The 23,378-nt window shown below is 55.6% G+C and overlaps 10 protein-coding genes across 10 annotated transcripts; 4 read left to right on the top strand and 6 right to left on the bottom strand.

The window, feature by feature from the left end:
- Positions 1-292: 292 nt before the first annotated feature.
- SODALDRAFT_152445 (hypothetical protein) lies at positions 293-2,036 on the bottom strand. Its single transcript, XM_028606876.1, has 3 exons — positions 1,366-2,036; positions 543-1,226; positions 293-483 (listed from the first exon to the last, which is right to left on the bottom strand). The coding sequence occupies exons 1-2, from the start codon at positions 1,903-1,905 to the stop codon at positions 675-677; spliced, it is 1,092 nt and encodes a 363-aa protein (XP_028466923.1). The 5' UTR covers positions 1,906-2,036; the 3' UTR covers positions 293-483; positions 543-674.
- A 530-nt stretch (positions 2,037-2,566) lies between these two features.
- Positions 2,567-4,060, top strand: SODALDRAFT_294372 (transport protein sec22). The gene is made up of 2 exons (XM_028608748.1): positions 2,567-2,878; positions 3,022-4,060. The coding sequence occupies exons 1-2, from the start codon at positions 2,836-2,838 to the stop codon at positions 3,633-3,635; spliced, it is 657 nt and encodes a 218-aa protein (XP_028466922.1). The 5' UTR covers positions 2,567-2,835; the 3' UTR covers positions 3,636-4,060.
- A 343-nt stretch (positions 4,061-4,403) lies between these two features.
- Positions 4,404-5,884, bottom strand: SODALDRAFT_339569 (hypothetical protein; the record flags this gene model as incomplete). Its single annotated transcript, XM_028612868.1, has 2 exons — positions 4,404-5,542; positions 5,668-5,884. The coding sequence occupies 2 exons, from the start codon at positions 5,882-5,884 to the stop codon at positions 4,404-4,406; spliced, it is 1,356 nt and encodes a 451-aa protein (XP_028466921.1).
- A 796-nt stretch (positions 5,885-6,680) lies between these two features.
- On the bottom strand, positions 6,681-9,349 carry SODALDRAFT_332536 (cleft lip and palate transmembrane protein 1). Its single transcript, XM_028611743.1, has 3 exons — positions 9,096-9,349; positions 8,205-9,006; positions 6,681-8,074 (listed from the first exon to the last, which is right to left on the bottom strand). Exons 1-3 carry the CDS (start codon positions 9,171-9,173, stop codon positions 6,915-6,917), a joined length of 2,040 nt encoding a protein of 679 aa, XP_028466920.1. The 5' UTR covers positions 9,174-9,349; the 3' UTR covers positions 6,681-6,914.
- SODALDRAFT_358979 (hypothetical protein) lies at positions 9,303-10,736 on the top strand (the record flags this gene model as incomplete). Its single annotated transcript, XM_028614137.1, has 5 exons — positions 9,303-9,346; positions 9,450-9,649; positions 9,713-9,801; positions 10,412-10,621; positions 10,680-10,736. The coding sequence occupies 5 exons, from the start codon at positions 9,303-9,305 to the stop codon at positions 10,734-10,736; spliced, it is 600 nt and encodes a 199-aa protein (XP_028466919.1).
- Positions 10,737-10,751: 15 nt separating this feature from the next.
- Positions 10,752-12,042, top strand: SODALDRAFT_152359 (hypothetical protein). Its single transcript, XM_028606874.1, has 3 exons — positions 10,752-11,044; positions 11,284-11,774; positions 11,834-12,042. The coding sequence occupies exons 1-3, from the start codon at positions 10,855-10,857 to the stop codon at positions 11,888-11,890; spliced, it is 738 nt and encodes a 245-aa protein (XP_028466918.1). The 5' UTR covers positions 10,752-10,854; the 3' UTR covers positions 11,891-12,042.
- Positions 12,043-12,532: 490 nt separating this feature from the next.
- SODALDRAFT_332534 (proteasome A-type and B-type) lies at positions 12,533-13,730 on the bottom strand. The gene is made up of 3 exons (XM_028611742.1): positions 13,514-13,730; positions 13,315-13,426; positions 12,533-13,244 (listed from the first exon to the last, which is right to left on the bottom strand). The coding sequence occupies exons 1-3, from the start codon at positions 13,549-13,551 to the stop codon at positions 12,582-12,584; spliced, it is 813 nt and encodes a 270-aa protein (XP_028466917.1). The 5' UTR covers positions 13,552-13,730; the 3' UTR covers positions 12,533-12,581.
- A 554-nt stretch (positions 13,731-14,284) lies between these two features.
- On the top strand, positions 14,285-15,192 carry SODALDRAFT_310361 (vacuolar protein sorting 55). Its single transcript, XM_028609137.1, has 2 exons — positions 14,285-14,716; positions 14,841-15,192. Exons 1-2 carry the CDS (start codon positions 14,461-14,463, stop codon positions 14,972-14,974), a joined length of 390 nt encoding a protein of 129 aa, XP_028466916.1. The 5' UTR covers positions 14,285-14,460; the 3' UTR covers positions 14,975-15,192.
- A 133-nt stretch (positions 15,193-15,325) lies between these two features.
- On the bottom strand, positions 15,326-18,254 carry SODALDRAFT_332532 (aminodeoxychorismate synthase). The gene has a single exon (XM_028611741.1). It carries the CDS (start codon positions 18,104-18,106, stop codon positions 15,542-15,544), a length of 2,565 nt encoding a protein of 854 aa, XP_028466915.1. The 5' UTR covers positions 18,107-18,254; the 3' UTR covers positions 15,326-15,541.
- Positions 18,255-18,421: 167 nt separating this feature from the next.
- On the bottom strand, positions 18,422-23,363 carry SODALDRAFT_310355 (Trs120-domain-containing protein). Its single transcript, XM_028609136.1, has 2 exons — positions 22,906-23,363; positions 18,422-22,831 (listed from the first exon to the last, which is right to left on the bottom strand). The coding sequence occupies exons 1-2, from the start codon at positions 23,069-23,071 to the stop codon at positions 18,666-18,668; spliced, it is 4,332 nt and encodes a 1,443-aa protein (XP_028466914.1). The 5' UTR covers positions 23,072-23,363; the 3' UTR covers positions 18,422-18,665.
- Between the last annotated feature and the right edge of the window lie 15 nt (positions 23,364-23,378).

The following is a 23,378-nucleotide window of genomic DNA, read 5'->3' as shown; positions in this document are numbered from 1 at the left end:
TGATTGTGCCTCGGCGCGTTCGATACAGGGAAATAAAGAACTGTGCGACTTATAGGTCCTGCCAAACAAACAAAGCAAATGCAAACCCAAACGGCCAGGCCAATTTTGCTCCTTCACGTGGACACATGGACTGAACAGTTCATTGATACACGAAGGCCAAGGTAACCATATCCTACCGGACGCTACCCAGGGGTAGCGGACATTCTCTAGCGTCTGCCATTATCCTCCAGCGAATTCGTATCGTGACGGTCCATAGCATACTGTCAAAAGTTAGTTCTAGATGCTCATAGCCCTCACAAGCCCCCCCGGTGACGAACATGGCGCCCAGAATTTTGCAATGGGAAGCGGGCCATGTAAGCGCCAGCGAAGAAGCGTGGGAATACCAGCGGTCCAGGGTCACAAGCTCGGATATTGAATCTAAGCCACCCCCGGGGTTGGTAGTTCTCTGGTGGCGCATTGGGAACCGTTCAGGAGAACATCAATCTGTCGAAAATTAGCATTAGTGCTTCATATGATCGCTACATTGTGCTGGGTGTCCACACCTCCCTTAAAACAGTCCTCGGTCTCAGAACTCGGCCATCAAATGCTCTTACTTCATTGTGCCCTGGCGAAACCTCGTATAGCGATAACTATCTCCAAAAACTTCAGAGCAGTAGCCGTTTTCCCGCAACCCCCTAGGAGATCCTCTGCTTCTTAGCAGGGGAAGCACCTTCGGCAGCGGGAGATCTTGCCGCGTAAGAGCCGCCCGATTCACAGTCACCATTCACCTCTCCCCTTCCAGCATCCCCCGCATCGTTCCTATCGTCTGGCGCATTGTCGGCATTTTGGCTGCCCGGGTGGCTAGAGGGCGCAGAGTCCTGACTGCCCGCCTGTGAAGTGGCTGGGCGATCCGTACTACGCCTCATGTGGTCCGGCAACTTGACGCCCCATTCCTCCTCAAACTTCTCTTCGAGGTACTTCTCGAACTCCCCGACCCGACGTTGCTCGGAGGCGGCCCAAGCCTCGGCTAACCACTGGGGATCGTGCTTTCCCTCGGCCAGGTTCTCGGCGTATCGTGCGCAGTCGTGCCGGAAGTTGTCGTCTGAAGCGAGAAGAGCCATGTCGGGTCGGGCGTCAGGTGTACCGGCATTGATGATAGGGGTCCCCGACGGAAAGAGGGCAAGAATTTCAGTCTTCTCCTGCGGAGTCAGGATGTCCCATGCCGGTGGGTTATTGCAGAGGAGGCTCTTTGTTGAAGTTAGTCATCGGCGTGGATCAAGTGAAGCCAACGTAATGGAGACGGACCCAGACTTGAGACAAGTAAAGAAATAATTATAATTACGATTACGACGCTGAGAATGACAGGCCTTGAGAGGGGTGACGTACTCTGATGTCCGCTCGCGCAACCGGAGACTTTGGGTCAGCCAGGAGCCTTTCTGGTGTCCATTTCTGTCGCGGAACCTTATTGGTAATCTTCTTGATAATGCCCTTTCCGCTGCTTTTAGGCTTGGACATGGAAGTCGTGTCCCTAGTGTCCTTTTCCTGTTCCACTTCGTGGGGCTCTTGAGGGTCTATCTGGGCGACGAGTTTCCGCGAAGCGCTTCGTGTTACTGGTGCCATATCCGGGAGACCGATGGTGGATTTCGGCGATGATATTGTAATACTATCGAGAGATATATCGTGGCGTTCAGGGGAAGGGCTCTGTGGGGGTGAGGGTATGGGCAATTCGTCCAAAGGTGAAGATGGTGGCGGAGAAAGACTAGAAGACCTGGAGGTAGGGCTTGGAGGCCGGGCCATGTTGTCATCGGGCCTTTCTATGTTGTGTTGCGTCTCCATTGCGTTGTTTATGCTGTTCATTGTGTCTCTAAGGCCCGGTGTCGCTAAAGAGGTTTCACGTAGAATCCTGGGGGCCCAAGGGGCAAGCATAGTTACCCGAGGGTAGGTCGGTGGCAGGAATATGATCTCAGCATCGAACTTTGAGCCTCCATAAGACTCGGACGAATGAGAAGCCTAATGAGAAATCCGTTGGTAGTACGTTCGCCAATATAAGGTAGACGCCAGAGACCGTTGATCCGCTGATATTGAGAACTTGAGACTTGGGGAAAGCAAGGGCATGGATGTGTGGTGAAAGCCAGAAGAAAACCCCGATTAACAATTCCCAGGGTGTATAAGAACTGGCCACATTGAATCAACTATAAAGCATAAGGAAATGAAAGCTTCGGAAAAAGATTGAGCAGATATTGAAAAATGGTGAGATCTGAGATGTTCCTTCTTGTCTCGGGGACAGCTCTGGCGATTGAGGGGAGAGCTCTGAGCTCCTGTCCGCCGTTGTCGCAAATGGAGGCTGGGAAAGCTTCATTACAAGCCACAACTACGGTACGGTATTGTATAAAACTCCGCATCAGCCTCACTTGCATGGATAATAAGGTACCTTACCACCAGTACCCACCCCCCACCCCCGTACCACTTCGTAGATGCTAATAAAGGCAGGACGTCTTCAATTGCGCCCATCGACAAGAAATCACCATTTCAACAGAAGCCACACCTTAGTACCTTACACAGCACGACACGTGCCAGGCGACGGTATTCATCTGGCTGCCTACAAAACGCGGATCATATCTCAACTCTAGCTTCTACCTAGGTACGCAGCGGAAGACACATAGCTTCTCCAGCCTTGAGGACACGTCATATATTTTACTTCTTTCTCTCCCGTTCATCTTTTTTTGTCGACAGTCAGGGAATATCCCACGACACGCGATACCCGCAACGTCGGCCTCAGTTCCCTCAACCGACGCTCTGCCCCCCCCAAAGGGAATCGATCTTGTCGCACTCTTCTATCTACGCCCATAGCCCATCATGTCGAGAGCTATCCGGTCGACACAAATAGCAAGGCTCGATGGTATGTAGGCCATGCCATAGCTCCGATCTCCCAATTTTTCTTTCTTTCTTCTTTCCCTTTCTCCGCCCTCCTATTATCGCACCATCCATGAGCCATGGAACCAAGCTAACCTTCGGGCTCCATTCCGACCTCCCCCTTTCCAGGTCTAATGCTCTGCGCCTCCGTCGACGACGAGCACCAAGAAGACGACGTGATAGAGATCAAGGACCAAATCCGCGCCGTGCTGCGCAAGGTCACCCGCAAATCCGAACCCCGCGCGAGCCTCGAGCTGGGCCAGGCGACCCTCCACTACTTCATCGACGGGGACGTCATCTTCCTCACCATCACCGACCGCTCCTACCCGCGCGAGCTGGCCTTCACCTACCTCGCCGACCTCGCCCGCGAGTTCCACCAGACCCACCCGGCCGCCCAGGTCCAGAGCCCCACCCTCCGCCCCTACGCCTTCATGGACTTCGACACCTTCATCTCCCGCACCAAGGCCACCTACGCCGACGCCCGCGCCGCCAACAACCTCGACCGCCTCAACACCGAGCTCCGCGACGTCACCAAGATCATGACCAAGAATATCGAGGACCTCCTCTACCGCGGCGACTCGCTCGAGCGCATGGGCGAGATCAGCTCCCGCCTCCGTGATGACAGCAAGAAGTACCGACGCGCCGCCGTGCGCATTAACTGGGAGCTTCTTCTGAAGCAATACGGTCCCGTGGCCGGGCTAGGCTTTTTTATCATTCTCTTTTTGTGGTGGCGGTTTTTGTAGTGTTGCGCGTCTTTTCGTCCGGGGGGGATCTGGAGACTCCTCCACCACTGCCCTACTATATAGCCTATGGGATCCCCTGTCTGGTTCAGGTGTTTTGAAGTGTAACGAGTCTGTTGTTTCTTGTTTTCGGCAAGGGCGGATGGCGGGAAGATTTGGGCAAGCGAGTATACGAATCTTTGTGCTTCAACAGGTTGCATATAGTTCTGCATCATCACAGGAGACATTCTTGCCTTCTGTTTCTGTTTACCATGGAACGAAAAATGTACAGCTGGGTTCGTAAACCGGACACCAGCGGCTGTCTCCTCTTATCCAACGGGCTGCAAAAGCAGGAGAGGAAAATAAATACTCCGAAGTACGCTGTCTATTCGGTCATGAAATACAGAGGAACAAAAATCTTGATCAAAAATCGACTACAGGGGTATATGGACAGTCCTCCACAGCGGCCCTCCTCTAAAAGACCCATGTATGCAATGCTTCTTCACAAAAAGCCCAGTCGTCACAACGTGAAGCGTCAAAAACATCATAAATAGCCATTCCTTTCCCGCCCTGTCACAGCACAGGGCGGGGCTTCATGTCCCTTCTCTCCACAAGCCTTCCCCTCCCTTTTAACCCTCAGAACGCCGTGTCGCCAGCGAATTCCCGAATTTGTCTTACCCCGCCCATTAGTAAACGTGTCCCTCAGGTGAGTTGCTTGTCGATAACGGGCACCTTTCCGTAACATTCCCGCTCCATCCGTCTCGGCGTAGAGTCATCCCTCCTCCGCTCTGGTCACATTAACAGGCAGCTCGTCGATGGAAGCGGTAACGACACGGGTATACTCGGCACGTATGTAGGTGTGTGCTGCCAGTATAAATGCTCCTCGAACGCCGCCAAGTCATCGAAAACAAGTTCGTCGTCCATCCGCCAGACGCCCGTCCCCTCGTCCTCCCCGCCCTCGGCCGGCGGCTCATCGCAGGCGGGACACCGCAGCTGCGCGACCCAATCGATCTGCGTCGTCGGCGCAACATGGTTCGCGATCGCCAGCGGCGGAAACACCACGCTCTTCTCCCCGTGTCCCGACACGGTGAACCCCGTGGCCTGCCAATGCAGGATCCCCGGCGGTTCGGGCGGCAGCGGTCGCGTGGCGCGGGGGACGGCCGTACTATCGTGCCCCTGCGTCGCGGGACCGCCGTCGACGGCTCCCGGATGCGCCTCCGCCGCCGCCGCCGCGGTCTCTTCGTCCACGGTTCGCATCGACGGCATGGTCTCGAGGTCCTCCCATATGATGTGCCCGTCGCAAAAGTCGCAAACGAAAGCAATGTCGCGGTCGCCGAACCGCTGGAATTTACCGATGGAATTGCACAGTGCTAGCTCCTCCATGCGGAAACGTTGTTCCTCGTACTCATCGTCCGCTGCGCTATCGGCGGCGCGATCGTCGGCGGGGACCAAGCTCGACCCTTTCCTCCGATGCCGGTGAAGCTCCCTAGCTGTTGGGGTGGGCGGGGGTCGTTGTTGTTGTTGTTGTTGTTGTTGTTGTTGTTGTTGTTGTTGTTGTTGTTGTTGTTGCTGTTGTTGCTGTTGTTGCTGTTGTTGCTGTTGTTGGACCGGAACCTGGTCGTGACTGGCATCTCCACCGCTGGACCTTTTCTGCTGCTGACGTCTCCTCTGCGCTCGCCTGAGGGCCCATTCGCGCTGCTTGCGGAAGACGAGGAAGGCGCCGAGACAGCGCGGGGCGGCCTGCTCTTGTTTCGACGCGAAAATACGACGAGCCGCGCGACACTGAGCGCGGTGCAGTTCGCGGCTGAGGGTGGAGGTCTCGACGGCCCAGAGGGGATTGATGGGCCCGCCCTGATGCGCCCAGTGGCGGAAGCTTTCGGCGTGGTGTTGGAACTTGGTATTCAAGATGGATAGCTCTTCAATCGACTGGGCTAGAGGAGTTGGTGGAAAGGGTTAGCTGGGCGCATTCGACTGTCGACGAGGCAGTGAAACTGGAAGGTGGGGCGATAAAAGCAAAGCAAAGCAAAGCAAAGCAAAACAGTAGGTAAAGACTCACGTCGGCGGTCGTTCATATAGTAGCGCTGGCCATCAAGGAAGGGAGAAAGCTCCTGGAAATCCTTCCTGGCCTCGTCGAGGGCATGTTCGAGGCGTCGGAGCTGTTCATGTTCGTCGGCGCCCCATTGGCTCTTGTCGGACCCATCGAGAATGCGTAGACTGTCGGTAATGGAATTTGCAGTGTCAGCTAGCAAGGACCCGACGGTGGCCTTGCTCATGCTGAGGGAAAGGAGGGCGTGATTGTGGGCCACGGGCCCCTCGCTAGGCGGCCGTGTTGTCGTGGAGCCAGATGGACGTCTGGTGTAATTAGAGAGAGAGAGAGGACTGGGTATGGGGATCGTGGCAGAGACTGGGAGAGGATAGAGTAAGGGGTGAATAAGGAGTCAACAAGACGAGAAAACCAAACGGACGAAGGAGAAAGGGGAGGGGGGAGCGAGGAGGGAGGAGCGAGGAGGGAGTTCGCTTCCCGAGTCGGAGCAGATTTGTGCTTAGCTCTGAGCTCAATGCTAACGTCCCCTTCGGTGTCAGGATCCGTTCCTGTCGTCTGACAGGCGGGTGGGGAAGATGACGAACCCGCAGCCTTAATTAGATTACAGAGTAAGAGGAAGGTATGGGGTACAAGATACGCAGTAATTACTGAGTAGTTTGTATTCCTAAGGTAGTTGGGTCCTTATAGTATAGCGGTACCTGCCGTCTGTTGCACCGCCCGGATGGTGGAGCGGTGGCGGCGCAGCAATATTGGACATGAAGCTATGGGACGTGAGTGAAGTCGAGGAGACAACTGTCGCTCTGATCGTCAACACCTTCGATTCTGTCCCTTCAGTCTCCGTCTTTACGGACTACCTAAGGTACCACGTTCAGTAACCCACATCAGGTAAGGTAGGTACCTAGGTACCTTGCCTTAAATAAGGTAGGTACCTACCTTAATTACCTGGTACATCCTCCCAGGACCAGTAGCTAAGGTAGGCCCGTTTCTTGCGGGTGGTGCTGAGCCACACTTGAAACGTGCATGTGGCTTCAGAGGTGGTCTTTATATGCAAAGAATATCAGCTTGCAGCACATTGCCTTGCCGTCTGTCTAGCTCCATAAGGCACAATCCCTCCTCTTCTACAATGACCGCCTACCTACCTTAGTCTATAAATATGGTGCAGAAATCCCCCCTGTTATGCCATTACTTTTCTCAACCACCAGAAATAACCCAATGGGGGAAATTGGAACATGTTTTCTTTCCCCTTGCTTCCTTCAACCTCACGCTCTCCTCTTCTTCGCCTTCCCCGTGTCAGCCCCCGTCGCCTTCTTCGCCGTTCCCTCCCGGGCTTCCTTCTCTCCCTCCTGCGCGGCCGCATCCTGCTCCAACAGTTCCTGCACCTTGGCCTTCTCCGCCGCAGTGACCTCTTCATCACCACCCTGCCCAAACTCGTTCACCCGCGTGTAGTCGACGCGGTACGCCCAGCGCTGGTAGAGGTAAATGAAGAAGATGACATCGTCCCGGAACGTCGCCAGCCGGTGCAGGACGGGCATCTTGATGGTGAACGCAAAGAGGTCGTCGATGAACGTGTTGAGGAACTTGTACATCATGGCCTTGCCCGGCATGTGCGCCACGCTCTTGAGCCGGTAGTTGATGTACAGCGACGGCACCATCATGAGGAACCCGTACGCGTACACCGACCCGACCAGGCTCGTGATGATGTACGAGTACCACGACTTGTGCGTCTCGTAGACCAGCGAGTAGATGGCGTAGGCGATGAGCAGCGGCACGGCGGCCACGTACATGTAGCGGAACGCAATCTCGTCGTACTCCTTGGTCTTCTCTTCCGTCTCGCTCAGCTTGTACTTGTCGGCGAACACAATCTTGAACGGCAGCCAGGAGCCCGGGCCGCCGGGCTCCACCTTGACGTCGACCACGGTGGTGATCTTCCAGAGCTCGATGACGATGCCCATGCCCTGCGACCCGAGGATGATCCAGCTCGTGTTCTCCGAGTTGTCGATGAGGTACAGCAGGATGACCGCCTGCATGAAGGCGTTGGCCAGGATCGAGCGGACCGAGATGCCGACGTTGTCCTTCTTCTTGCGGTAGTGCGCAATGTCCGACCCGAAGGCGAGCATCTCCAAGATGATGTGCGCCACGGAGACGACCGCCGTTATGGCCAGGAGGTACGGGTTCGAGTCGAGGAAAATCGTCTTCACCATCTCCATTTCGGAGCCGTCGCCGCCGCCCGGCACGGACTGGCCGAAGGCGACCTGGCGCGCGCTCTCCTTGCTGCTGAGCTCGAGGGACGACATTATGCCGAATAGGAAGTGGCGGAGGTTGCCGAGGTCGATGTGCATGGGGACGGTCGTGACAGTCTCGTTGAGCAACATCATATGGTTCTTCAATTGCCAGAAGTTGTTGACGAAGAGGACGGGATCTAAGCATTTCTTGAGTCAGCACAAGGATTCGCACCAGGGAGGCGAGTGAACATTGTGTGTGTGTGTGTGTGTGTGTGTGTGTGCGTGTGGTTGGGTCCACAACCACTCAAAATCAAAATCAAAACCTACAGTACCACGAATTCTGACCCGTGCCGTCCCGAGCGCCGGTGGGCTCTGTTCGCAAGAAGTGACGGGTCGCAGGATGGAGAGTCCGGTAGTCCAAGACGCCCGAGTCGGGAATGATGGACAGGGTAAAGTTGGGGTGATAATAGTTGGCGATGATAGGGCCGACGTTCTCCTCCCGGTCAATCTCTTTCTCTTGCTCTCCCGCCTCGCTGGCATCTTCCGGGACACCCTCGAGCAAAGACCTTGCCTTGACTTCCTTCTTCTTGGGGAGATATTGCGTCAGGGGGTAGGCAAAATGATAGGCAGAGGCCAAGTCGAAGCCGGGGCCGAGAGGATCGAGAGGGCTTCCCGTGAGGCCCACATAGAAATGGCCCCACAGCGTGCCATTGTTCTGAACAGACTGGGGCAGATCGATGGTCGTGTCGACGGATCGTTTATCGCTGGAATCTCCCATGTGGAAACGGGTTTCCTGCATGACAACCTTCTCGGACGGGGTGGCCTCGAGGGGCCGGGGCCTGGGCGACTCGGAGACCGTCACGGTGATGTCGATGTAGCTGTCCATGGGCCACATGGGCGCCAGCTTTCGGGGCACCGCACTGTAGGTTGCGCCTTCATTCAGGGTCCGAGGGCGAAGGAGATAGGGAGGAATATCGTCGATGTTGTCCGGAACGGTGTAGACCTTGCCGTTGGGGTCGGTGACCTGGGTGCCGACACCAACAGGCTTCTTGAAGTAAACATTGCTCGCGATGTTCATGCCGAGCCAGAGCACGCCACCGATGATGAGCTTTTGAGTGTTGCTGATACCCTGTTTGCGGACGACCATCAGAATCAGTATCAGCTTAGGAAAACGCCTGCTACGAGGTACGAGGAGGTCTCGGAGCAGAGAAAACGCACCCATGGCTGCTCTTGTTGTTGCTGCTGCTGCTGCTGCTGCTGCTGGCCAGCTGCAGCCGGGTTGTTCGGTTGAGGCATGGTTTAGACCCAGTTGCGGCAAAGCAGCTTGACAATTCGTAAAGTTGGTCTATAGCGGTTGCCGACAGCCAGATGAACGATACCTAGGCCGGTACCGATCGCTTGTCGTCGTGAAATAGGTACGTTGCGATGAAAAGAACGGCCAAGCGTTGTTCTGGAGGCACGTTGTATTCGTATGTTGTAATGCAGGAAGAAACATGCTGCTGCAATCCAGGAAAAACGCCCATGCGTATCGGGTATACCTAGCGTCATTCGATGCATGCTCGCACGGACCAGGATCGATAAATACGTACCTATAGGTCGCCCGCTCGTTTGCACGTGGGGCGGGGCCAATCAGTTCCGGGATCCCGCCGTGAACTCGACACAACACCTACCAATTTCCCAGGGGACCATCGCCCTACCCATCCTCCGGTTCCTGATGAATGAGGAAGAGCAGGACGAGGACGGTTTTGCGGAGCCGCTACAAGCACAGCAGAGTCCGGGAATACCGAACGTAAACTGGCTAATACCGAATCATCCACGCAACTGTGCTCCTTCAGGGGCGTCCAGTTACACAGTCGAAACACCACCCGACCGACGTCTAATCAGCGGTGGCACCTTGCTCGGCAAGACCGATACCCTTTTGGCGGTTTGTAATTTTCTTAAACCAGAGGATCAAACTTCGACCGTTGACTCCCGATGCTTCATCACCGACAACTGTAGATGTAGTAGTAGCTTTGAACCCGATTAATAAAGGTCTCGACTGTGGGTTGAATCGAGCCCTGTGCTAGGACCATTAAACTACCTAGGTAATATCAACAATAGGTACCTAATCCGGGGTACTGTACCTTGCATTGCTCGGTGCCTTTGTCTCCACAAAACCCGGGCCTTCGAGTGCGATAATTACACCGAGATGGCGACGTCACTGTCCCGATACTTCATAGAAGTCTCTCACTCTCTTACCTCTGAACCCCGACGGCAAGACAATCAAGAAATAACTCTTAGGCAATAACATTTCTGAAAAAGACTCGTCTCTCAATTACGAAACGTGCCATTTAGCCAGAACCTTGTCCTCTCACACTTGATCTGACCGCCCGTTTTCTTCAACCAACAACTTATTCACTGGGTATCCACGGCCTAAATGTGTAATTACCCTGCGACAAATCAAGTCCGTTCACCGCTAGAGCTACGACTACTCACCTTTCCTCTCTGACACCTTCTAACGGCTAAGCATCCAGGGACTTGTTATCATTTTGCAGGGTTGCCTGGCTCTCACGAAACTCCCGTCTCAGAAGCCCTTACCTCACTCGCGGCTTACTATCCCCCCTTTCTGCCTGACACTGCTCACTCTGACTCACTCTGCGTGTCCCCGTATCTCCTCCACATCACTCTACCTCACCATCGAACCTCTCTCTCAGCCAGAGTTCACTTTGGGAAACCAGCTCCCGCAGCGACGCAAGCCGGCTTCCGTCAGTTCAGATACCCCTTTTCTATAGCCAGAAGTGTGGTTGGTTGTCCATTGCGCAGGGGTTGGACGTGTTTACCACTTTCAAGACCTCACCCCCCCCCTCCCAAACACACTAGAATCGCCACCCGCAGTCGCGAACAATCTTGCTCGTTCCAATCCAGCTTTACTTTTATTGGATCTGTTCGTCTTATTTCACCAATCTCAAGCTGCACTATACCTAAGCAAAAATTCAACATGGCAACCAACGGGTCGTCCGCGGCGGCATCGCAAGTCAACCCAAGCGAAACCACGGTGGCCGACAATGGCACAACGCCGAGGACAAAGATCTGTGTGTACTGCGGAGCATCGGCTGGTTACAACCCGGCGCACATGGAAGCGGCTCGTCAGCTGGCGAGAGTTATGGCAGCAAACAAAATCGCTCTGGGTAATGTTCCTCTCGCCCTTATCGCTCTTCCCCTTCGCTAGCAGACCAAACCCACGGTAGTGGACATGTCAAGGCCTTGCTTTTTTCTTTTCTTTTTCTTTTTCTTCTTCTTTTTCTTCTTTCTTCTTTTCTTCTTTATCGTTTTCTTTCCTTTGGCACCTCGACATCCATCCCGGGGTGACCCAATGTGTACACCTTTTGCACCCACTTGACCTCAGCTGACAAGATACAAATTTCAGTCTATGGCGGCGGAACCGTAGGTCTGATGGGGGAGGTCGCCAAAACCCTCGTGGCCCTATCCGGCCCTGACTGGGCCCACGGCATCATCCCCGAAGCCCTCGTCAAGTACGAACGTGACGGGACCTACCAGAGCGTCGATGCCAACGAAATGCAGATCCCCGAGGAGTCCGTCTACGGACGCACCACCGTCGTGAAGGACATGCACACCCGCAAGCGCATGATGGCCCAGGAAGTCATCGCCGGCGGCCCCGGCTCCGGCTTCATCGCCCTCTCCGGCGGCTTTGGCACCATCGAGGAGGTCCTCGAGACGACCACCTGGGTTCAGCTCGGCATCCACGAGCGCGGGATCTGTCTCCTCAACATTGACGGCTTCTTCGATGGCATCCTGGCGTGGGTCCGTCGCGCCGTCGACGAGGGCTTCATCAAGGGTGGCAACGCTGACATCCTCGTGACTGCCTCAACCGCCGAAGAGGCTGTTCGCGCCTTGCAGGTATACCAGGTGCCGTCATCGACAATGAAGCTCGAGTGGAACAAGACTTAGATGGTCAGTATTTAGAGGTCTCCCTGGATCTGTCCGAATCCATTGGCGAAGTACCAGCATGGTGAGATAGGATGAGATGGGATTAGATCATGTTTGGGCATGCATCTGGGTGCTTTTATCAGGCGGCGGTAGAGGTGAAGGTCGTGTTATGCCACCGCATTGTGCTCCTCGGTCCGTCTTAACTCTCTGGGTTATTCCTTCTTTTCTGTAACGCTTACTAGATGTATATGGCAAAAGGCGCAACGATATAAGACGGGAAAATAGAAGGGGTGCTTTATGAGACTTGTACTTTGCACCGGGGTCAGGCCTGGGTCTGGTAGCATCATCTTCTTTGATTCATCTAGATAGCTGTCAGGCTGTCAGGCTGCATGTCCATCCCCGATAGTCGGGAACGGGGACAAGTGTATATGGAAGACCGCGAGAGAAGACGGTTAGCAACACGAAAGCGCATCAGGCTACCACGGTCAACGTCCGGTCCCGATGTCTCTGATCAGCCTTCATCGCAGAACATAGTTGACAGATTTAGACCCTATGGGGGCCTTTCGAGTTTCCCCGACTCCTTCTTTCCACCTGCTTTGCGCAGGAATGGGCCGTAGTAATGCATGCTTGCATTGATAGGACGCAGAAGCGCGACAGCCTCATCTAGTGGTACCAATCGCTCGAGATATCAGCGTCTCTTTGACAACCTCGCCTTGCCCTGGCCAAACCTACTGTCCTCTTCTACTTCCCCAACGCTCTTCTTTTTCCGCTTGTCTTTCACTCATCAACATTCATACGATCGCCGTCACCGCTTTGTTCACCCTCTCCCTCAGCCGGCACGTTAGAGGCATCAATCCACTCCTTGACATCTTGCCCATCGAGCAACTGGAACGGGCGCAGGGTCTTCTTCTTCGTCTTCTCGGCATCGGCAGGTTCCTCCAGCCCCACGATGGCAATGCTGGTATTATCGACGGTGAGCTCGCGGTCCTGCACGAGACTCTCGCGGAGGGCGAGCAGGCCGTGGCGGACGAGCTCCTCGCGGCTGCAGTCGGCGAAGGACTCGACGTTGCGCTCGAGGTAGGTGCGGGCCATCTGGGACCGGGCGCCGATGGCGAAGGCGGACATCTCCTCGGTCATGCCCGACGGTTGGAACTCAAAGAGGTGCGGGCCCGTCTCGTCCACGCCCGCGACGAGGAGCCCCACGCCGTACGGCCGCTTGCCGTAGACTTGGGTGTTCATCTGGGCCTTCTCGCCGATCAGGTCGACGAGGGTGCGCAGCGGCATGGACCGGCCGTAGGTCATGCGGTGGCCGAGGCACTGCTGCTTCATGAAGTTGGAGAGGACGCGGGCGTCGGAGGTGAGGCCTGCGATGGCGATGCCGGCGTGCTCGTCGACGGCGAAGAGCTTCTTTTGGTAGGAGGATAGTTCTTCGGCATTGCGCTGTGAAGGAGGAAAGGAAACGGCAGTGTTAGATAGGCGCGAAACACAAAAGACCGGAGATTATGCATACCTTGACTGCTACTAGGACGGCGTGTGTTTTGCTGACGAGACCGACGACCACTGAACCCTGCTTCACGGCTTCGGCCGCATACTCGATTTGGAATATCCTGCCTTGCGGCGAGCTAGAAGTCAAGGCGCACAGAGGGCTCCCCGTTAGCGGATTGCTCCCCAGGAGGCTATTCGAGAGGGCCGACGGAAGGAGGACATACAATGTGACCGAGTCGTTGTCGTAATTGTTCCTGAACATCCTGGTCCTCTTCCCTGCGGCCTACTAAGCGTTTATCGAAAGCGAATATTTGTTCGTTGAATTTGAAGGTCGTGTGGTCCGGGTGCAGCGACAGTCGGGCGTTAACTTGGGTTGTTGTAGTAGTCGGTGGTGATGGTTGATAGAGCTTGGGGGGTTCGTTCCATCACCGTAAGTGGTTGGTTCTCAGCAGCAGGCAGCTTGAGCTTTGCGTTGCACCTTCAGCCTGGTGCAGGGGGGTGCTGGTCGTGGGGTGACCATACCGAAGTAGTATTAGTGCCCCATTATCTGCATAGAGCTTTGTTGTTGCAAAGCTGGTAGTGCATATGGGGGATAACCGATTATACATTATACGTCGTAATCTGGGCTGGGATGATACGATACACTTTTACTTGCTGAAAGAACAATGTCATTCCGTGCGTTTTTTACGAAGTAGTTCAAATATCTCCCTTTTGTATAATATATTTAGGCAATATACAGAGTAACAGTGCCAACTACCTTATGGACCTCAAATCCCAACTCGGAGGTGCCCCTGCGTACTCCGTATGCACCTTAGCGATATGAGTTTACCGGGCTGGCGGCAGAAGTGCCCAAGATTGTGGTCCGTGCAATTATGGTACGTACCTTACCCACTTATGCAACTGCACTGTGACGACTCCGGCCGCCTCTTTCGGACCCGGGACCTTGTTGATCGCCTGCCTGGTCTTCTGGTCTTCTTACTCGCACCAGAACCGCCGGTCTCGCATATGTCGTCAACATTCTAATCCATTCAACCCACGAAAGGCGAACAATCAAACAACACAGAACCACTACCATTCGAATCTCGTCGTCTCCATTTCTTCGAAGAACACAAAATCACATAGCCTCAATAGGTCTCGCACCCCTACCAAGGGGGTTTTCCATCCGCCCACCATGCCCAACGCAGGCCTCAAGACCATCATCGCCCTCTCCTTCGTCCTCGCCATCGGCTTCCTCCTCGTCATCCTCTCCTGCGCCCTATGGAAGGTCTACTATCCCCTCATCGTCGTCGCGACCTACGTGATCGCGCCCCTCCCCAACTGGATCTGTTCTCGCTGCGCCAACCCGGATGATTTCGTTGAGAGCTCCGGCGGAGCCATCATCGATCTCGGCCGCTTCTGCACTGGCTTCCTCGTTGTCATGGGCATTGGTTCGTCATTGCACACACTTCCTGCTCCTGCGTGATGCTGGCTCTGCACAACTCCATGTCACCACGAGGTCTCGTCTCGCTTCGTACGCCTAGTCATGTTTTGCTAACACACCCTCGCTTTCAGCTCTGCCCGTCGTCCTTGCGCACTCCGACCTTATCCGAGTCGAGGCCATGATCATGTCCATAGCCGGTGGCTTGCTCATTTACGGCACCATCATCAGCTTCGGCATGTTCTTCCAGGAGGATCAGGAGTTCTAATTCTAATACCTGGCGCAAATCGGGGCTCGAGGATGAAAAGGCAAAGGACACTGTGAACCGTGTCTCTCAGACACCGTGATTCGTGCTGTAGGAGTCAGAGAAAGGGGACTCTGGCGACAATCCAAGAGGAGGGAGCCTGTACAATACGGAACACCGCTTTTGTTGTTGCGACTTCTGGTTTTGTGGTGGGGAACAGAATGGCTGGAGGGACAGGCGGGCATAGTCATCAGTTGCAAGGGGGGGGTATGCCATGATAATTCATGACTGGATTAATTGACGCGGACCAGGTGTGGAAGCAATACCAAGCATCAATTCCTTCGAACGACACTTCGCTTGGGAATGCGATATTTTGCGTGAGCTGATTGGCATTATCCCATCTAATTCGAACCAGGAGCTCGATACGTTGAGGTATCCTTCCGTTATAACGCCATGCAATGCTCCCCTCGCCATACCCCCCCCGAACATGGTTGAAAACCCCAATATCTAAAGTCCCCGCCATCTTCGTACCGCATCTAAAGCGCCACACAGTAATTTTCTAAGAAAAGAGCGTGCTTCGGAATCGTCGGCCTATGAGCCCGACGAGAACACTCCCAAGGGCCCGGTCAGCTTGGTGAACATCTCTTCTCGTTCTCCCTCGGGGGTGCTGAGTATAGTCACAGCACCACCTGCCCCGATGTGCCACACCTCCGTGCCTTCCGATTCTCCTTCTCCGGGAGCCGCCACTTCGTCATCCCAGCGGAACATCGTCCTGATGGTCACGCTCCAGTCTCCTTTGCCTGTGACATCCATGTACCCCACCACGCCGGAATAGATGCTTCGTTCCTTGAGCCCCTCAATCTCCTGCAGCAGCTCGCAGCTCCGCTTCTTCGGCGCCCCGGTCATGCTCCCCGGCGGCAAGCTCGCCGCCAGCACGTCGAGTCCCGTATACCACTCCCCCCTCGCTCCTCCATGGCCCTGTTTCTCGGGTTCCGGGAGCTGTCCGTTGACGACGGTGATCATCTGGAAGACGCTCGCGTATTCCTCGACCTTCATCAGATGCGGCACGGTGACGTTACCGGACCCACACACGCCATGGAGGTCGTGCCGGACCAGGTCCACGATCATCAGGTTCTCGGCTTCCTCCTTGGGCACATGCAGAATCTCCTCCGCCTGCGCAAGTGTCGACACGGCGGGCGATTTGCGGACCGTGCCCTTCATGGGTCGCATCGAACACAGCCCGCCGCAGGAGTACTCGAGGAACCGCTCGGGCGAGGAGCTGACGATGGTGGCGCCGCCGAGGCGTAGGAACGAGCCGAAGGGCGCTGGTTGGCGCGTGCGCAGGGTGCGATAGAGGTTCCACGCGGTGTCCGAGGTTGGGGGTTTCGTGCAAGGTTGGGTCTGGCCGTTCGCTGCTCTCGGATGGCAGCGCATGGCTGGAGCTCCCGTCATCGCCGCCGGCAACGTGATTGTGGTCTGGTCGGTCAAGCACAGCTCGTAGGATTCCCCCGCCGCGATGTAATCCTGGCATTGACGGACTTTCTCCTCATATTCGTGCGCCATGGGGGTCGTGATGACCGCACGTGAGGTCTCGATACCGCCATTCGTGGATAAACCGTTCAGGTCGTGGTTGGTATCCCGCCACAGATCTGAGGTTTGTAGCGACTCCACAATGGAATCGACCCAAAAGTCGTGAATGAGCTTTTTCTTCTGCAAGTGCTGGACGTGCACCACATTTCGCAAATGGTCCATGACGATACTCTTCGTGACCCATGCGAAGCACAAGTCAGGTCTCCTGTGTCCTCGGTCTCCAACCTCGACATCCATACCCTGGAGCCCCATCTCGTATGTGATGTAGCCCATGAATCCGCCCTTAAACGGCGATTCCACGGGGATGCTCTCCGTTAGCTGCCGCTTCTCCAGAAAATCAGCTAGCAATTGCCAGATATTCTGATGGTAGGTGAACGGTATGGTCTCCTTAAGATCAACAGCGACACCCTGAATGGCGGGTATTCGAGCCGTGGCGAAGTCGTCCCCCACATGGTACTCGATCCGCAACGCTTCCGCGACATCCAGGGCAATGATACTGTAGCGGCCTCTGACGTCCGCAGCCCCCGTAGCCATCTTGTCTGCATTCGCCGAATCCAGGATGATATGCTCCGACGACGCCTCGCGACGGAGGATCTCAACTACATCGGGGATCTTGATATGCGCCGGCAGTGGAATCGTCCGGTGCGTATACCCGCAATCTAGACCGACAGCTGCAACTGGAGACATGGACTCGGTCCACGGTGCGCCTTTCGCCGAGCCAGTTGCTGCCGTAGTATCCCGCAGGAGTCGCACCTCGGACAAGAGGCTTGCTCTCGTGGCGTTTCGTGCCAAGCTGGATTCTCCCGTCACGACCTTCCGACCGGCTTCCACATTCCACCTGAGAGCTTCTCGAAACCAGTTCCTGATGGCAGCATGGCCCTCGACTTCGGTGCAGATGGATTCTGGGTGATATTGCAGCCCCCAAAAAGGTTTCGTCCGGTGCTTGACCGCCATCAAGATACGCTCAGTGCCATCCTCTCGATCCTCAAGAGTCCATGCCAGGGGCAGCAAATCAGGAGTGTCGCTGGGAGCCTCCCACTTCTTGACCCTCCACTCATCCTCGGAAAGGACGTCTTGGCCGACATCGGCACACAAGCTGTGATAGATGGTTGCCTTGAATGCATCAACACCGTGGAAAATGTCTCCTCGTTTGAGAGACCACGGTGCCGTTGGTGGTTTCTGGTGCTCGATATCCCGCACCATGCCGTGGAGGCCCCTCCGCAGCCTCCTTACCTTCCCGCCTGAAGCAACCACCAAACTCTGAAAACCAAGACATACACCAAGAACGGGAAGGAGATCGTCCTCGTTTAGACTCCAGATCTGCCTCATGAGCCCCACATCGCGATCGATTTCCGGAGACCCTGGACCGGGCCCGCAAACTACAGCATGGTACTGCGCGAGCTCCAGGCGGAGAAGACGTTCGAAATCCGGCGAGTTCTGGTCGAGTGAGGGGTTATCAATCGGGAGGACGTGGACATCGGCATGTAGCAAGGTCGTCAGAAGCGAGACGATGTTGTTGGTGAACGAGTCGTACGCATCGAGGAACAGGACCTGAGGCCTAGACATTTTTTGTACCTTTTAATCTATGGCGGGCCGAATCGTCCTGTTTGACCCTTTAGGGAGGAAAAAGAAATTACGTTGACATGCCCTTGATTCGCGAGCGGCGAGGATGTCAAGTTGCTATCCCTGGGGACCCTACGTCCTGTAATGCACATATGAAGCATGCGCGTCTTATCAGAACTTTTTGAGATGAAATCTCCGGGTCCAGGGGGGCGAACCCGGAAGTCCCTTGGCGTATCTTATCAATCGGCTAGCACCGGAACGATAACGTGACAGACAGGGCGGGGGATTTTTGTGGTTCTGTTCCCGCGGGCCCGAGTTCGGAATCATCAAAGTACCTACGGTAGGTAATAAATTGTCTGAGCTACCTTATCCTGCTTAGTAAGAGAGTTGGGCAATTCACAAGGTGAATCATGTCATATCACGCCCCTTGCTTGTTGCAATGCTGAAGCACAGAAGCTGTATCGTGCGTGGACGTCGTGGTAGGGAATTTTGAGATTAGGGTATATTCATCTCATCCCCCGGCAATCCCAAGGCAGGTGTCATCGCTCGAAAATAGGACCATCTACGGGCGGTCCTTGACCGTGATAATACACGGCTGCCGAGAGTGCCAGACACGACGCTCTTTAGTACCCAAGGCGGCCTCTAACATGGTCTGCGTATCCGATCTTGGGCGTCCGCTCTCCTCCTTCTCCTCCTTCTTCGGCTGCTCCTCCCAGACCTGGATCTCCTCGACCGATGCCGTGATTTCGAATTCGCCCCTACACAGCGTCGTGATGCAGAGTTCGACGTCTGTGCTCGACCTCGCATCGAGCAGCGGGAGTGGCTGTTGAAGCGTGCCGTTCCACCCCAACTTCCGTGTAAAGTCGAGAGCGACGTTGAGCGGCCGATGGCAGAGCGCAGGCATGAGTCGTAGCATAGGGTAGATAGGGCGGTTTGTCCGGTTCGTTACTCGGACTTTGAGCGGAACGAATTCGTCGACGTACACTTCCGACGCCTGCGCAGCTTGACTGGCCACGGAAATGTCGATTCCGACCTCTTCCACCTTCAGGGCTTCCAACATACGAGGTATGAGCCGGATCATCCGCAGCTCGACGAAACCCGCTCGTTTGGGCCCCGACACCGTCTCCCACTTGGCCGAGAGGTTGTCAAGCAGCTTCTCCCTGAACCAGAACGCTTCCCGGTTCGCTCGCTCCATGTCTGGGGATATCTTGCTGCTGCTGACAACGAACTGGCGCTGTCGCGATGGGTTCAGCGCTGGTATGGAGGCATGGGGGTCTTCCAAGTGCAGTCGTCGGACGGGGACCATGACTCGAGTGGTGTTTCCCGGAAGGATGTGCTCCTGTATTGCGACGCCGTCTTCTCCTTCAATCCGGACCTGCATCTGGCTGGGCCATGCGTTCCGGAGATCCATTGTTAGTAGACAGTAATCCTCAGGCGAGGCCTCCTTCTGCGAGCCGCCTTCGCATCCCGCCATTGCCCACACGTTGCGTGGAATGACACCGTGAAGTGGTAGCACGTCGAACCTAGCAACCTCGACGCTTGCGTTGACCGTGACGGTCAGGTCCAGGGACACCCGTCGTGTGTGGAATTTGTCCACGACCTCGTCGGGGGGGACCCCAAGATGCGCATAGTCGACTTGCAAAGTCGCCTTTGTCAATCCGGGCTTGCCGAGGATTTCAAAGTCAAACGTGGCCGTCCTTCCAGGAGCGATGTACCGCTTTTCTGCGCTATTTTTCGTCACTTTCCTCAGAGCCGGTCGCTTCATAAGGATATACTCGTATTCATACAGCTCGGCAGGCGATGCCTCTCGATTGTTGATGGCGGCTTGTAACGGGCTTTGCGTAGAGTCCTCGAAAGAAAAAAGCATAAAGTCGGCTGCCACTGTTGTCGACAGGTTTTCCAGCGTGGTGGAGAAGAGCTGCCTCTCGCCCTCAAGGACCATCATGGAGGATTGCGGCAAGGTCGTGGACTTCACTACGACAACCGGTTGTTGGCTGATGACAGTCAAGCCGATCTTCTCCGCCGTCAACAAAGGTTCCCGAGACAGGGCGGTGGAGACGTTTTCTTCCAAAGCGCCCAGCCCAATAGCCTTGACCTTTGCTTCGTTCTTGGGGGTGAAAGGCTGCTGGAAGATGGGGAAGCTTCTCTCCCGGCAGCCATGGACGCGAACCACGGCACCCGTGATTGTGAGAGCGCCCACTTGTTTGGGCACTCCTACCAGCTTGACGACTTGGGTCCGATAGGGTCCAAGGACTAGGGCCTGGGCGTAGGACTCAAACTCGACGCCCTGGGCGTCAAGACGGATGCTTTCGATTTCCACTTCAATGTCAAAAGGGTTCTGTAAAGTGACCTTGAACGTCGCCGGCTCATTGGCGACGAGTATGTGCTCGACGACGGCGTCATCGGGCTTCTTGAGGAAAGGATTATATATGAAAGGGTCCACGTCTTGAGATGTGCGAGCGCCCGATGCCCCGGGCAAGATGGCCTTGGCATGTGGAACTGGCACCCTCGTGCTTGGGCGCGCTACCAATGTTACCCCCCGTACTAAGAACTCGTCCCAATACTCCGCCACCAGATGATGAAGTCCCAATCGGTTGGCTAGAGAGAACGTCCTCGAAATGTTGGTGGCAAGGCGGACTTGCTCTTCCCTTGCGATGCACGGTGACGCATCTTCCCTTCGCGGACCTGGAGCGATACCCGAACCTGCAGAGCGAAGCAGATCGCTGGAGTATTTCAATACCCCGTTGAAATCAGGGAGAGCCTCAGAGAAGTTGATGCATGCTCTGAGGATGTTGAGCTTAACCCCCGTGAAACCAAAAAACCGGGCTGCCGATTGTCCCTCAATCCTAGCAATAACAGCCTGGTTGGAATCGTCGCCTTGATCACCGTCCTCGGGCGGAGATTTCTGCGCAAGTTTCCGCGCCATGTCAAAGCCCACGACACCATAAGATTTGCAGAGCATGCCGAGAAAGGCATCCACGCCCTGCTCCACGTCGCCTTCACCGAGCTCAAGGGCAAGGGAGCCGTTGCCGCGCCCGATAGCGGCATTGAGGGCCACCAAGCCCGCGGCAGGATGGATGCCGACGTCTGCCGCGCCGCGCGTTCGCGCCTCCACAAGACCACTGATGAGCACAGAGACGAGCTCGCGTATGACCATTGCCTTCTTTCGCTGATGGCCAAGTGGTCCTAGGACTGAAGCAATGCCCGCTAATATGGTCGCCCTGTCGACAATTGTCAAAAGTTCCGACGCCGACGAAGGGAATGCGCGGAAGAGCAAAGTCACAATCTGCTGGCGGCTGGGGTTTATCGTCAGCCGAGGAGACGTCGTCAGGGACTGAGTCGGCAGCCTGCCGAGAACCATCGTTTCGAATGCACGATCCCCCAGTTTCCCGTCCGCCAGATGAAGTGCCGACATGAGCTTGCAACATCGAATAGTGACTTCTGCCATGGGGAGGGGGGGTAGGTGCTCAGCAGTAAGTCGCGAGTACAGGCCAACGATGCGGTCCAGGAGGTCAGGCAAAGCAAGCTGTAGGCGCCGCAGGTGCTTCGGCTGCAATGGATCCTCGGGCACAGCAGCTTCCTGCGCCGCCAGGATCGCCGTGCTAGCTTTGTCTTGGGGCAGACAGACTGTTGGGATTTGGAACTCGATTTTCGCCCATCCCAGAAGTAACAAGCTGACCACGATCAGCTCCAGAGCTTTGCCATGCCAAATATGGTCGTTTATTGATCTCGCAACGGTGGCACCGTCTGAGAGTTCTTTCAATGCGTCGCTCCAACGACCAGCCTGGAGGTAGAGCGAACCCAGAATGACAAGGACTCTTCCCCGGCCCTTGTTCCTCCAGCGTTCATTCAACCCACCAGGCCCAAAGCCTTGAACTGAGACCCTGTCCTGAATCGCTGCTTTACCGGCGTATTCACCAGATCCCGGGCGCGGACCGCCCTTCTGCTCGGGACTCGGGGGATTGCTGAAACTACCGCCCGATATCTCGTCGAAAGTCGTCGGTGGGTTAGATAGCCCGCTTCGGACGGGGGTAGAGGGACGAAGGGGCGTCGAGCTGCTCGACGGCAACGGGGACCCTTTGGAGGGGACTGGGGGCATGGACATGCGAGCCTGGCTTCGATCGGGCAAGCCGCTTGTGGAGTTCGATCGCTGTGGATTGGACGGCAGGGAATATTGGGAATTCCGTCTCATGGCCGAGGCAGATTCATCCCCCCCCCATGCCGAACCATTCGTGGGCCTAGCAGACGAGGCATAGCCTGGGGACTCGATCACGGTCATGGCCTCGAAGGATTTGGCCAGCGTCGTCATTTCCGCCAATAGAAGGGACGACACGTCGCACATGACGGTTTTCATGGTCGTCCGTTTGCAGTGTTCCGGCGGCGGAATAGTCATGATGCCTTCCGGCAGGGGTAGCGGCTGCTCGGTGGAGGGCATATAATCGAATATAACGACATTATGAACCAGCGCCTTCGCGTAGCCATCGCGGAGGTCTTCAAGGTCTTGATACAGCGCCCGAATATTTTGTTCGAAAGTGGTCGGCGCCATAGGCGAGTTGCGCTTGTTGAAGACGCCCCGATCGAGTTCAGCGCCGTCTGCTATCGCGATAACTGCAAGGGGCTCTCGGTATAGGTCGAAGGGTGACAAGGCGAGGTGTGAGGGGGGCGGTAGGTGGGTGACAACGTCGTAGAACATGGCACCGTCCGGGAAGGCCAAGGGTGAAAACATGTCTGCAGGTCGGAATAATCAGCCCAGGGTCCTATCATCTTTATCACATAGGGGAAGGTCCAGGGAGAAGGCAGACTTCTATTCGGACGCCCGTCCGGGCTGACATCGCGTAAGTAGACAACATGTTCTTCTCGAAGCCGTTCGACGAAAGATGCGAAGCGCTCGGTCTTGATGCGGCCGACGGGCAAAGCCAATGCCCTAACCCTGGCGGGGGCAATGGGAAGCAGGGGATCCGAGCTCATCCTAGGATAGGTGTATGCCCAACAGCATCTTCGTCCAGCACAGCTATCACGAAATTATCTGGTCATATCGCAGAAGTCGGTGTACGTGTTTTGCTGCTCCAGGATGGCAGCGCAGCGTCTTTCGTTAAAGGAATAAAACGGAACCCGGCTTGCAAGAAATATGCAGTATGTGCAGAGTGATAGGATCCGTCGGCGAAAATTGGGCGAATGTCTTCCTGATCGATGTGTTGCGATCTGGACTGTGTTCACGCGATGCGACGAGGCTACTAGGATCTCTCGCATTATGCTGCATCGAGTCCTGGGGGCC

This window comes from Sodiomyces alkalinus (assembly GCF_003711515.1).
Source record: "Sodiomyces alkalinus F11 unplaced genomic scaffold SODALscaffold_4, whole genome shotgun sequence".
Taxonomy (NCBI): Eukaryota; Fungi; Ascomycota; class Sordariomycetes; order Glomerellales; family Plectosphaerellaceae; genus Sodiomyces; species Sodiomyces alkalinus.
Note: the sequence above shows the minus strand (reverse complement) of the source record. Positions and strands in the feature narration are given on the sequence as shown.

Bases quoted from the DNA above. Each gene is read 5' to 3' on its own strand.
- SODALDRAFT_332536 (XM_028611743.1), bottom strand. From the start codon at position 9,173: ATGCCTCAACCGAACAACCCGGCTGCAGCTGGCCAGCAGCAGCAGCAG. The intron at 9,007-9,095 runs GTGCGTTTTCTC...GTCCGCAAACAG, and splicing joins AACAACAAGAGCAGCCATGG to GGTATCAGCAACACTCAAAA. The intron at 8,075-8,204 runs GTAGGTTTTGAT...AGAAATGCTTAG, and splicing joins GGGTCAGAATTCGTGGTACT to ATCCCGTCCTCTTCGTCAAC.
- SODALDRAFT_332532 (XM_028611741.1), bottom strand. From the start codon at position 18,106: ATGTCTAGGCCTCAGGTCCTGTTCCTCGATGCGTACGACTCGTTCACC.
- SODALDRAFT_294372 (XM_028608748.1), top strand. From the start codon at position 2,836: ATGTCGAGAGCTATCCGGTCGACACAAATAGCAAGGCTCGATG. The intron at 2,879-3,021 runs GTATGTAGGCCA...CCCCCTTTCCAG, and splicing joins ACAAATAGCAAGGCTCGATG to GTCTAATGCTCTGCGCCTCC.
- SODALDRAFT_332534 (XM_028611742.1), bottom strand. From the start codon at position 13,551: ATGTTCAGGAACAATTACGACAACGACTCGGTCACATT. The intron at 13,427-13,513 runs GTATGTCCTCCT...CTTGACTTCTAG, and splicing joins GACAACGACTCGGTCACATT to CTCGCCGCAAGGCAGGATAT. The intron at 13,245-13,314 runs GTATGCATAATC...CCTCCTTCACAG, and splicing joins CCGTCCTAGTAGCAGTCAAG to CGCAATGCCGAAGAACTATC.
- SODALDRAFT_310361 (XM_028609137.1), top strand. From the start codon at position 14,461: ATGCCCAACGCAGGCCTCAAGACCATCATCGCCCTCTCCTTCGTCCTC. The intron at 14,717-14,840 runs GTTCGTCATTGC...CCTCGCTTTCAG, and splicing joins CCTCGTTGTCATGGGCATTG to CTCTGCCCGTCGTCCTTGCG.
- SODALDRAFT_152445 (XM_028606876.1), bottom strand. From the start codon at position 1,905: ATGCTTGCCCCTTGGGCCCCCAGGATTCTACGTGAAACCTCTTTAGCG. The intron at 1,227-1,365 runs GTACGTCACCCC...ACTTCAACAAAG, and splicing joins TTGCGCGAGCGGACATCAGA to AGCCTCCTCTGCAATAACCC.
- SODALDRAFT_152359 (XM_028606874.1), top strand. From the start codon at position 10,855: ATGGCAACCAACGGGTCGTCCGCGGCGGCATCGCAAGTCAACCCAAGC. The intron at 11,045-11,283 runs GTAATGTTCCTC...TACAAATTTCAG, and splicing joins AGCAAACAAAATCGCTCTGG to TCTATGGCGGCGGAACCGTA. The intron at 11,775-11,833 runs GTATACCAGGTG...TTAGATGGTCAG, and splicing joins AGGCTGTTCGCGCCTTGCAG to TATTTAGAGGTCTCCCTGGA.
- SODALDRAFT_310355 (XM_028609136.1), bottom strand. From the start codon at position 23,071: ATGAGCTCGGATCCCCTGCTTCCCATTGCCCCCGCCAGGGTTAGGGCA. The intron at 22,832-22,905 runs GTCTGCCTTCTC...TCCGACCTGCAG, and splicing joins GGACGGGCGTCCGAATAGAA to ACATGTTTTCACCCTTGGCC.